The sequence below is a fragment of the Cyanistes caeruleus genome, chromosome 11, assembly GCF_971803275.1.
Source record: "Cyanistes caeruleus chromosome 11, bCyaCae1.hap1.1, whole genome shotgun sequence".
NCBI lineage: Eukaryota > Metazoa > Chordata > Aves > Passeriformes > Paridae > Cyanistes > Cyanistes caeruleus.
In genome coordinates this window covers 11,100,932-11,113,718 of record NC_141711.1, presented here as the reverse complement: position 1 = coordinate 11,113,718, position 12,787 = coordinate 11,100,932, and the positions used below count along the sequence as shown (strand labels likewise).

Here is a 12,787-nt window from a genome sequence, read left to right as displayed (position 1 = left end):
TATTGAAAAACAAATGTATTTAAAACACACATACTAAGAAAACTGCATGTGAACATTGAGCCCATCCTGTCCTCCCTGAACACGTCCAGTTTAGGCCTTCTCCACTGCCATGCCCAAAACCAGCACCATGGGTACTTCACCCTCAACAAATGGGTGTGAGAGAGGGTGTTCAGTTTAAGTGCCAAAGATAGCACTTGGATTCAGTTGTAAATTCACAGCTGCTGACAGCTACACAGTGATAACATTCACTAAGGCAAAGGAAGCCTCTCCACACCAGCTTCTGGAGATTCCCCAGCAGGTACTGAAGGAGTTTTCAGTGCCCATACAGGTCACCATTAAGATCAAAAGGAGCTATGTTTTGTTTCAGTTCTTGTCTTCCTCTGCCTCCCCCCTCCTCCCCTGCAGAAACAAAGCACAAGGTCAACCCATGTGGGCACCTGGGGAAATGTCAAGTGTCAGGCGCAAAGGCCTGGAGCAGAGAGGCTGGCTGGTTCATGGAGAGTTGAAAGCAGTTTCAGTTATCACCCACGAGGCTGTACAGTCACCAGAGATGGGAACAGAGAATCCCTGAGGGTGCTTGCAATCCAAGGGGGATGGATAATGCTTTCTGAATGCTCCCACTTAGTCCCTCCTGCAGAGGAGCCCGTAACAACTAGTGACAAACAAACAGAAAACATGCCATGTATATGGCCAGCAATACTCTCCCTGCTGTGCTTAGCTACAAGGCAAAATAGTGAACAAAGTTGCTAAACAGACTTGACAGGGCATTTAACTACTTAATACTGTTCTATTTACAAGGTCTTCAGCAGCTCAGCACTCCCTTAATCCATAAGGCACAAAGCAAGCAAGGGGATGTGCAGCCTGGTCCCTCTGGCTCAGGATGTCTGTGGCATTCCTGGAGGGCTGGAAGATGGAGGTCTCATCTCACAGAAGCAGGTGGCAGACTCTGCTGCCAGCCTCAGAACTGCTGGACAATCAGCTTCCGTTTCACATCCCGGCTGAACCTGTTCATCTTGAACACTTCGCTGTCATAAAAGGCTGAGAGGTTGTGGATGTTGATCTGCCGAGCCTGGCAGGAGGAAGAGGGGAGAGGTAAATGTTTATTTAATCAAAGTAAGAACCATGTGATTTTCCATAGCAGAGGCTGCATAAAATTGGACAGTCAGCAATCTCTGCTCTGCTCAGCAGGATCCAGAACTGCAGTAGCAGGAGAGACTGCGGGTCAGGAGGAAAGAGCATTGGCAGTGCTGAGCTGAGCCAAGAGAGGATGCTGGCTCAGCATCTGCCTGCTCTCAGCTCCTTCTACTTCCACCAGAGCTAGAATGTAACTCCTATCCAAAAGTCTCCAAAACCTCATCCAGCAGGAGAGTTTCGCAAGGGAGACATCTGACTGGGGATGGCCACCCTGGCAACACCAAGCTGTGGCTTTGGAAGTAGTTACTCTGCACATCTGATGCAAAGAGCAGAAAAACACTAATCCAGGAATCAAACACTGCTTTAGTGCCAAGCAAGGTCAGTATTTTGCACAGAAAGGCCAAGTTGGAAGTGCAGCCTTTGGACCAGCGTGAAGGAGGAGGCAAGTGAGCCTCAGGAGGTATTGGAAAAGTTCATATACATAGATTTTTCTGCTTTTTGCTTCTTCAAAGGCAGATGCCAGGGAACTTGAGTTCTCATTCACCTGTAGGATCTACCATTCCAACACTGAAGCTTTAAGCAGGGGTATGAGAACAGAGAGGGAAGAATATGATGCTTCCAAACAAGAGGAGCAGACACAGAGGAGACAATCCTGATGATACTGATTAACACCAGTTTTTTTATGGTATTGTAACACAGGAAGGGAAGTTAGAAGTCTCAGAATGCCTCTGGTTCTGAGGATGCAGAGAAAACCAGAGGCAGCTGGTTATAAGCCCATACCTTGTCCACCAGATCCTTCTCTGGGACTTCTATGGTGTCTTGCTGAGCTCCATAGCGGTTCCTCTGGTACATCACCTGCTCTGCAACCAGCTGCTTCAGGATGAACAGCAGCAGCTCGTTGTTGTCTCGCTTGAATGAAAGGTAGCGAGAGAATGTCTAGGAGGGAGGATGAGACGAACCATGAGGATCACAACAGTGACACACTGCAGTGCCCAACATCAACCAACCCCCTCCTCCCACAGAGCACACAGGGAACCAAATGACACTGCTGTCACCTGTGCCCTTAGTGTATCTCAAGTGACAATGGCCTTGCCAAGCTGCCACCTGCACATGCAGTGGCAGCCCTCTGACAGCCACAACTCCTCTGCTGACTGCTTTTATTCCCAGCTGGAATCTCCACAGCAGTGCTGGTGCCTCTTGGGGACTAGCAGTGCACTGCTCACAGGGACACAGCCATGGGAGGGCTGGCCCTGGGCAAGGCACAGAGCCGTTCCCCTTAACCCAGACTGCCCTGTGCCTCCCCAGCAGACGCTCATACTTGGCAGGCTGTTTGAAGCCAAAGAGAGAGGCCACGAGTCGTCCAGACAGAGGGCAGACACTCAACAGTGGATAAATGCCAGCATGTGGCCAGCCAAGAGCTGTTTGGAGCCAGCCCCTGCTACTCAGAGAACAGGGCAGACTGCACATAACCCAGTGAGTGCAACCCTGTGGTTAACTGTACCCTCAGAGCCCAATAAAAACGTGAACAAACTGCCTACTTGGCTTGATCACCTGGCAACAGCAGCAGCAGGTGCCCTGTGCCAAAATAGCAGGGAAGGTGTCAAAAAGAATAGACATGGCAGTGCTTTTGACTCAGAGGCTCAAGGTACACTTCCTTCTCAGACCCAACAAAGACGTTGCCTCACCACAGACTAATGAGAGGCAGTCACGGAACAGTGCCTTGTTTGGGATCCCTCCTCAAAGGCACCCAGCTTGAGCTGTTGCTATTGCACAGTGATTAAATTATTTTAAGTATCCAGATGTTTGAGGCTCTGCTATGGGAAAACCTGGTGTCAAGCTGGCAAGGAAACCTTGTCTGACTGTGAATGTGGTGTGTGTAGCTGTGAAGTGGCCTCGGTCCCAGCTCAGGTGGTGTTAGTGTGACTGCCACAGTGGCTCCTGGATGGTCACACAGGGAACTTCCTTGACACTTCAGACCCACAGCACTCCACTTACACAGGCACTGAGCCTGTCTTGCCAGGACAGACCCCTGCAGAACATGAGGTCTCTCCCCAGGGCCAGGGCAGTGCAAGGAGGCTGCAGCTGAACCCACGGGGCCTGGGGTGCAGCCACAGCCCCGGCTCAGGCGGTGCCCACCTTGCGCATGCTTCTCATGACACTGAACTTCTGTGTGTCGATGAAGCTCTCCAGCATCACCCTGATGGCCATGTTGACATCATCCTCCACCACGTAATCGCGCAGGTGCATCCGCGCGTGCGCCTCGGCCATGCGGATCATGGACTCGATGTGCCGCACCGTGATGGGGATGCTGCCCGTTGCCTGAGGGGAGGAGGCAACACGTTACTGAAGGATACGAGACACGGGGCAAGACATGCCTTTGGGCCCAGGATCCAGTTCCTTTCACACTGCAGGAGCTCTCTCTGCACCTCCGAGGGTGATTCACTCAGGCTAAGGAGGCTCTGCCACCTGCTGGCACAGCCACACAGCCTGGCACAGCTTCCCTGTTCATCTGAAATCAGCACGGTGCAAGGGGATGTTGTGGGGACACTCCGTGACACTCTTTAGGGCCTTTCCAAGGCTAGCAATCCAGTTTCCTCCAGCAAATTTTAGGAGTTAAAGAAACAAAAAGCCAATCAGAAAAGGTATCGTTTTCCCAAGGTCCAAAAATCTCCCTTACACCTCAACAAATTCCTCCTTCACTTGGAGAGCATGAAATGAGCCCGAGACATCCCACAGACAAAAAAGAGGGTGTTTCTACAGCTAATGGCTCCCTGTAATGTACCAGGAGCATGTGGATCTGAGTGAATGCAAACATCTCCTGCGGGCCTGCCAGACTGGGTGACAACAAAAGGACTTTGCCATGGCAGGCACTGTACATGTGTCCAGTCCATCAGTCCACACGTCACCAACAGGCAAGACTCTGCACTCAGATGAAGAATCATCTGTTCAGCAGACACTGCAGGATCTGCCTGTCTCTCACAAAACAGTGGCACAGACTTTTGTGATGGGAATGGCAAGAATGTGTCAACATATGCTGGAGCAGTCTCAGGCTGATTTGCAGCCTAGATACATACAGTTCTTCCCTCCTTTCCTCAGCATTCTCACCATAGACTCCTTCCTGAGGTCACTGTACATCCTGGCCACCTTGTCCTGGTCCATCTGGTTGAGTTTGGGGTGAACCTTCTCTTTGGCATAGATGATGTATTTCCTCAGGATCTCTTGAGGAATGGGTTCAACCCCATAGGTGTTGGGAAGGATGACCTCGTTATTGTCCCCATTCACTGCCTCCTTGTTGCCTGGGTGGTGCTTGATATGGCTGCCAACAACGAACCGGGCAAGCATTTCATCCTACAAGAGAGCAGTGCAGCAACAGACACTGAGCACACTCACTGGACACAAAAACATCAATGGGCAGCTGCAGCTGAGCATCCCAACAGCAGCACTGAGGCCCAGCACACGCTCAGACTCCTGACACAGCCCCTACCTGCACTGAGTCTACCGTGTCTCTCACCACGCACAGGATATCGAAGCGAGAGATGATGGGCTCTGTCAGGTCTACGTTCTCCGAGAACGTCAGCGACGGATCATAACGCCCACCTGGGTCAGAGACAATCCAGGTCACACAGGCTCCAGGGCTGGAGCTCTGGAGGAAGGACAGACCTCCAGTATGTTACTGAAGACTTTTCTGCTCGCTTGATCTCTGCTCCAGACTTGAAGGAACCAGGCAGAGGGAGGGGAAGCTGTGCCACAGCTCTCATGACTGTGGACTTATGCTGAGAGGCTGAGATGGTCCTGTAGTCTCTCAGCACTTACCTATGGGATTGGCAGCAGCAATAATGGTGCAGCGAGCTTGCAAGGATGTGACAATGCCTGCTTTGGAGATGGAAATGCTTTGCTGTTCCATGGCTTCGTGGATGCTGGTCCTATCCTGATCATTCATCTACAGGAAAGCAAAAATAAGTTAGAGTGAAACTATGTCTATACCCTACTGCCAAACACACCAAGGGGAATCAGCTCCAGGTGCTCTGGAAAGGCAGCAAACTGCACTATGGAACAGCAAGGGCCTAAGCAAACTGCAGGCAGTTAGGTCATCTGGGAGACATCACCCTGAGTTACAGTGTGTCCTCAGAGGACAGAGGTTACAGCTGGTCACTTCACAGCTAATCCTTCCTGAAGAGATGAAGCTGGGCTCACCTTGTCAAATTCATCAATCAGGCAGACACCTCTGTCAGCCAGCACAAGGGCTCCTGCCTCCAAAGTCCACTCCTTGCTGACTGGGTGCCTCTGCACATAGGCTGTGAGGCCCACAGCAGAAGCACCCTGGCCAGTGGTGAAGATTGCTCTGCTTGATGCCTTCTCTACGTATTTAAGAAACTGTGATTTTGCAGTACCAGGGTCTCCACACAGAAGCACATTGATGTCACCACGAACTTTATGTTTGCCACCTACAAAAGCAATGGGAAAACCATGTGGCAGCTGAGTGCGTGGCTTGGCAGCAACTCTGCCCTGAGCACCACAAAGCTGAAGAGAGGGCAACCAGCAGGCACAGCAACCAGTTTACAGGAAAGCTGAGGGTGAAAGAAAGTCAGTTTTGGAGGCAGCCATCTTTGTAAAACAGACTTTCTAACCTCGATATATCCTAACACATCCTTCTAAGGAGATGATAACAAATCAGGGTGCCAGAAGGTCAAACCTCTGAAGGAGCATTAAAGGTGAACTCCTACAGGAAGGATAAAAACTTGCCTGGGTTTGCAGCAGGAGCTTTTTTCAGACATAGCATTTCTACTGTCAAACTAAAGTTTTCAGTGTGATAAAACAGCCAGCTCAATCACAGATATCCCTCAGTCTGCTAAACCTTGTCTCTTACCAAGTCACACGGACAAGTCTAACTGCTCCTGTTGCAATGGCACAGACAAACCCCAGTCCCTTTGCTCTCCCCTGAATGAGGCAGGACCAAAGGACACAAGTGACACTCACCTGGGTTTTTGGGCTCCCCACCAAAGAGAGCTAAAGCCAAGCCTCTCTTGATATCTTCATGTCCATAAATAGATGGGGCAATGCTGGCAAAAATCTGAAAGGGAAACCAGAGTTGTCCAGGGAATACCATGAACATCAGCAAGGTGCCATATCTAAAGCTACTCTTAAGATACTGCTGCCTCCAAAGACCATTTTATTATCCAGGGCGTGAGAGCTTTTTCAAAGGTAACAATCCACCCACTGCCTGATGGAGCTTCACAAAAATGGTGCAGTTGGGGCATGGCAGATTATTTAGCCTGGTGCTAGAAGCTGCTGCCACTGCCTCCACAACCCTGCTGTGCATAAGGCACATCACAAGTGCCTGTTATCAGCTCCTGTAAAGTTGGGGACCTTGATCAGAGGCTTACTCACTGCACGTGACAATACTTGAATGGGCTATGCCGCACGTGAATTGTTGTCACAGTCAAGTATTATGAACAACTGGCTTGTTTCCTCAAGGAGACTCTGAAATTAACCTGATGCTGGGGACTACTCGTGTTAAAACACTCCTGGCTCAACTGAAGCTGTCACTGTAACAACAGCACAGCCAAGGCAATGGAGCCAAGTCCCCCAGTACAGAGATTAAATCTGACCCAAGTGAGGCTGAACATGCACCAATCCAGGAGCTTTGTTCTTTAGAGTATTGGATTCAGGTCTTACCATAGAGAGGAAGCAAAGCTAAAATCTCTACCACAACTTAAGCTAAGCAATAACATCCCCTTCAGCGGAGTGGAGATGCAGTCACTGGCCTCACAGAACACTTCTGCCACTTGGCTTTTAAGACACAGGGAGAGAAAACTTATCAGATATAAGCAGTGTCTGAGTGTCTCTCACCTGTGTTCTAGCCTTGTTGTGATGTAGAAGGCTCAGAGAGTGAATGGGAGAAACAGAAAATTTGACCTCCAGAAGTACAAGGGAGGCTCCTTATTTATTTCCCTCCTAAAACTGATGCTCATCAACAGCTGCCTGAGAGTTACAGAAGACCATTGAGAGACAACTGGCATTTCTGGATTCCTTTAACCACTGTTTGGCCAGCTGACCCATTTCATCAATTTTTGATCCAGCTGCCGGGTGATGGCAAGCTATCAACAGGGAAAAAAGGGATGTCTGAGGCTGACCCACCTTCTCCCCAATTTGCTCATCCTTGGACAGACCCACAATCACTTTCACATCTTCATCAGTCAGCTCCCCAACAGCCAGCTTGTTGTCCCTCTTGGCGATGTGGTTGGCCAGGATCACAGTTGCAAACACTGGGAACCCATTGGCAGTGTTCAAGGAGCCATCATAGTTGTTGTGGTAGATCCCTGTCAGCTCCTGGGAAGCAGAAAATGCTGTGTCAGTGCCTGCACAGTACAAAGCAGCCCCCTCTCCATTTTAAGGTAAGGCTCAAATGCATCTGAGGACAATCCCTCCCCACGCTCCCATAGATGTTCCCATGATGTCACTGTCAGAATTTAAAAATACCCTGTGCTCTCCTGATTCATGAACAATGTACTCACAATCTCATCTCCTGGCTTGCAGCTGTCCACCAGATCAGCCAGGAGAATGGCATCCTTGGAGCGGGGCAGCCTGCCTGCAGCCACCTTCCCAGGGCTCTCCTGGATCTTGATGCGCTGATAGTTCTGATAGACTGTCTGCAACAACAAAATCAAAGTGACCCAGCAAGTCCAGCAGGCACCAGCATGGCTTTTCACAGGCACCTCAGAGAGAAGGGCCATTCCAAGACTTACTGTACTTCAGTAAGAAAAATATGGACATGGGAAAAATAGACAATAGTGGTGACAGAAAAGCACTTTGCTGCATCTCACCACCGTGTTTCAGCCTCCACAGTGTTTGTCCACCCAAATACCGGAGCAATTCCTGGGAGAAGAATGCTCCACTTGTGATGGTTAAAGGTATCAAAGCAAAGAATGAAAGTCGGAAGCTCCACATCAATGATTTTGCTCTCTGGTTTCCTTAGCTGACAGATCAGGACAGACTGAACTAATCTGGGAAGGAGATCTGGACAGCTTGTGTCTGCATTTCTAAAATAGGAATAAATAACTGTGTACCACAAAGATGACTGTGGCAAAAGTGTCAATCCAAACACCTACAGTGTGGCAATAAATTACTTTTGTTTGATAAATTGAATCATTTGGGTCAAGAACTCAAACAGACCTCAAACAGACCTATCTTCACAGACCCCTGGATATAGCAGAATACCCCTCTCTCCACACCAAGTTGCTCAAAGGGTGGGAGTCAAAGCAGGGCCATGAGGAACAGGCAGTGGAGCAGGATGAGCAGCCAGTCCCATCCACGCAAGCACACAATCTCTTACCTCTTCCATGTTGATTTCAAATGGGCCAAGAGACTGACACTCTGGACAGGAACCAGGTTTCACCTCCTGGTTCTGTGACTGGAAGAAGGGTCCTAGGATGAAGTTACACTTGCTGCAGTTATATTTGACCATGCTGAGCTGAGGCAGGACCCCTGTGCAACTTGTCACCACTCCACTGGTCCGGATCAACTGATTCAAGTGCAGTTGCCTGGGGAAAGACAGAGATATGCTGGATGGCTGCAGGGCAGAGAAGGCAAAACACCCTCCAGAAATACTCTTGCTGCAAGGCACAAGTTTACCTCAGGGATGCTGAAAGTTCATCCTTAGTATGACTCTTTCCTGTGCTAACCTCAGCTATCCTGTTAGACTTACCCGGAGGTTTAGCTCACAGGTGAGTCCTGAGCACCCCAAAGCCTAATGCCAGTCCCACAGCCACTGCTGGTAGTTCTGCTCTTACCTGAGTGACCGCAGCTCTTCCACCAGAGGGAGGTGGGAGATGCGGACGTGGATCTCCTGAGCAATACGATCATATTTGGGGTACATGGCCAGCACCACTTCCTTGGCTGCTTCATCAAAGATCTTCAGCATCTCTGCTGGGGCCTCAGGCAGAAAATAGGCAAGGACATGCTCCTGGGCTGCCAGATCCTCATAGTTCACCACCAGACTCTCTCTGTTCTCTTAAAAAAAGATGGGGTGAATTGTAATTTCAGCCTGTTCCCTCCTCAAGGAGTTTGCAAAGGATAGCCAGAACAGACAAGACTGTATCCTGCAGGCTGCAGTTAGTAGATCTCTGCACCTTCCCTGAAATTTACAGGTTAACAATTTAAAAATTGTTAAAGGAAAACCCTTTTAAATTTATTTCTCTAACAAATTCTTCATCAATACCAAGCTTGTGATTGTTCCTCTCCAGTTCTGCACAGATACTTCCCAGGCTCAGTGTTCCTGAAATTCAAAAGCCTCAGCCCAATACACAACCCTCTCAAAGACCTCAAGGAAACAGAAGTTAATAGGAGAGACATTATGTGTGCTGAATGGCTGGCAAAAAACCTCCTGTGTCTTATGTTTGTGGAAATAGATGAGACAAATGCCTTTTATTTCCTAGCTTCATAAAACTGACCCTGTTCCACTGCTCAAGCTTCTGCTCAATATAAAGAAGAAATACAACAACTACAGCTACATGAGCTGTTCCTAGATGTGACAATTTCTGCTTTTAAAACTCATCAATGCCAGCCTTAATGACCGTTTCTTCTGGCAGCGCCTAGTCAGAATACAAGGCTGCAACACTGACACAATTTCTAAAGTCACAAGGTCTATTTGTGTCCCCTTGCTGGATAATCCAGTTTCCAGTGTGAGAAAGTAACTGGTGCAGACAGCAAGCAATTGTTGTCTCTTTCAGATCACAAACTTGCAGACCACTGTCTGCTGCCCCACATATTCTTCTGCTAGCATTTCTACGAAATGAATATTAATGAGGAGCAGACGCCAGGGGCCTTCTAATTAGTCAGCCAGAATCAAAGAAGACAGTAGACATGTTTCCATTATTCATTTATCTCCATCAGCATCAGGCTTTCTTAAAGTGCTGATTCAATGTCTGGAACAAAGAGAGCAAGCAGCAAAATATCCACCTCTGTACTGGACCACCACAAAGTACCATAACTCACATAAAAAAAGAGAGAGCCTCCGATGACCCAGCCATACCTTTGCACATGTCACTGATCCTCTCCTTGAAGACATTGTGCCCATGGTCATCCACATGGGTCTTCAGGAAGTTCTTGAAGCGGTGATAGATCTCCAGCCGGGGAGCTGCCATGGAAACCCATTCCCTCACTGAGTGCCCTTTCATGTCTTCCAGGTTCTCAATGCTCTCAATCATGTCTTCATCCTCCTCTTCCATGCCTTCAGCAGCCCGCTCTGCCAGCCGCCTCTTCCGTGCAGGACGGTCCTCGTCTTCATCGTCACTGTCTAAGGGGTGGGAGGAAAAACTGTTCAAGATCTGGGATTCCCATTCCCACTCTATGGATTAGTCACAGTGGGATTGCATAGGCTGTGGAAGTAAAGCAGTCACAGCCTGGGATACAAACCAAGTGATAGCCCAGGCCCAGCCTAAATCCAGTTTTAGACTTCCTCCTACATCTTCTACAACATAGCTAAGACTTTACGGGTGTGAATTTAAAAATTTGTATGCAACAGCACACATTCACATCCATTAATGCAGTGACCAAGGAACGAGCTTAAAGTGCATCAAAGGCCCTTCCATCTAGCCCACAAAAGTCTGTACAGGAGCACCAACACAAACAAATTCTACAGTATATGCCTGGTAAAATCCCAACCATTTGATACAGGCCCAGGATCCTAACTGATTCAGCAGTAACTAGGAGGTCACCAAACGAGCTCCTAGGAAACCCAAAGGCTGCACTGGGGAATCCAGCCAAGCCCACAACCAGTGATTTCTTTAAGAGCCCAGACACACTGGAGCTGTAGAGACCTCCCTACTAACCTGGCAGTAAAGAGCCCAGCTCCCCCTAAGGGCTAGGTTATTACCAAGCACAGCTGGGTGTGTACACACAGGGTGGCACACCTGGTACAGCTGATTGCACCTACCGTAGAGCAGCCCCCTCCTCATGCGGCCCATGCCCTGCTCCAGCTCGCGGTCCCGCTGCCTCATCACTCGCTCGGCAGCTTCCCGCTGGCTGGCAGTCAGCTCCTCCACATCCTCATCATCCAGGGCCAGGCCCTCCGCTTCGTACACGTCCAGCTCCGGGATGGGGCGGTAGTCCCTAGCACACACACACAGAGCAGGGAATCAGGCCAGGAAAGCAATTCTGCAGCCCCTCTCCATTGCTGCTGGGCAGCTGTCAGGACAGTTGTTCTGCAGCAGGACAGAACGGTGTTGAGCAGGAAGGCACTCCCAGTGGAAGATGCCCTGCACTAAAGCACCACAGTTAGGAATACCAGCATTCAAGGCTTTGTGTTGTGAAGTTCAGCTTGCCGGCAGGCCTTGCTGAGTAAAACAGTATCAAAATTCATGCCTGCAGAAGTAAACAGCTGGGCTGAATGCACATCACACATCCAGGCAGATCCTGGTTTACTCACCCTGGAACATGCCGGCACTTTGCTTGGTTTTCCCAGAACTCAAATGACACCATACTCTGGCCTTTCTGCATTGCCCAGCAGTTCTTCAGCCCCCTCACCCCAACTACCAGCACAGCACAGGGACCCCACAAGGCCTGAGAGCTCCCTGCACATCGCTGGCTGCACTGACATCCCCAGCACCCCATCGCCAGACACAACCCACCCCGAACGATTTTCTTACCTTTCCATCCCTTCCCCAATGAGCTCTTCCCCTTCTTCCTCCTCTTCGGGGAGCCCCTCGGTCCCCAGGAGCCCTTCGGACTCATCCTCAAAGGGGGGCAGGTCCCGACCAGGGCTGGAAGTGAAGGCATCGCCGCGGCGGGAGCTCTGCACGGGGCTGGTCACCGCTGCCTGCGACTCGGAGGAGTCCTGCAAGGACAAGAGGGAGGGTGAGGGCAGGGGGCCGCAGGGAGAGAGGGGGCTGGTGTCTCCAGAAGCCTCTGCGCTGTGGGCCGCGGTCGGAAGGGGGGGTATATGGATCACCACTGAGTTATAGTAATTAGCCCTCCTCGCAAATGCCAATGGAAATTCGGCCCTCCAAAAACGGAGGGGCGAGACGGGGGTAAACCCATCCTCCGGCAGCAGCGCGGCCGGAGCGGGGGAAAGGCTCCGATCCGGCCCCGGCCCGGCTCTCTCCTCTGCGGGGCTGCTACGCGGGAAAATCCCCTCGGCGTTTTGGGAGCACAGCCGGGGGCACCCCCAATGTTCCCCCCCACCCCGAAATCCTCTCTGGACCCCGCACGGCCGCAGTGACAAGTGTCCCGCAGCGGGGGGCCCGCAGAGCCGGGGTGGCACCCCAAATGAACCCGGCCCGGCTGCTCACCGCCATCACCGCCGATTCCTGCCCCACCAGATTCCGCGCGAAAACTAACCCACGTGGTCACAAAAGCCCGCGAAACCTCATGAATAATAGATAAGCATGGGCGGGTACGCCTTTATGAATATGCATAATAGGGCGGGGTCATGGAGTGGGCGGGACCCAGGGCCACCCCCGGCCACCCCCACGGGCCGCGGGGGCGCGGGCGGCTGGTGGGCAGCACTGGCAAACTTTGGCAAACATTTGCCTCTGGGCTGGAAGGATCTCCTCCTCCCGGGTACCCGAGTCACGGGACAGATCCCACTGTGAATTCCCGTGCTATCGGCTGCCTCTTTGGCAGCTAAAATCAAGCCTGCCTTGACCGGGTTTGT

The 12,787-nt window shown here is 50.7% G+C and overlaps 1 protein-coding gene across 1 annotated transcript; it reads right to left on the bottom strand.

Annotated features, from left to right (window-relative positions):
- MCM2 (minichromosome maintenance complex component 2) lies at positions 1-12,527 on the bottom strand. The gene is made up of 16 exons (XM_023935331.2): positions 12,423-12,527; positions 11,781-11,968; positions 11,069-11,244; positions 10,166-10,429; positions 8,925-9,144; positions 8,468-8,675; positions 7,650-7,784; positions 7,273-7,464; positions 6,112-6,205; positions 5,329-5,579; positions 4,948-5,074; positions 4,619-4,731; positions 4,240-4,482; positions 3,271-3,453; positions 1,915-2,070; positions 1-1,069 (listed from the first exon to the last, which is right to left on the bottom strand). Exons 1-16 carry the CDS (start codon positions 12,426-12,428, stop codon positions 959-961), a joined length of 2,667 nt encoding a protein of 888 aa, XP_023791099.1. The 5' UTR covers positions 12,429-12,527; the 3' UTR covers positions 1-958.
- Between the last annotated feature and the right edge of the window lie 260 nt (positions 12,528-12,787).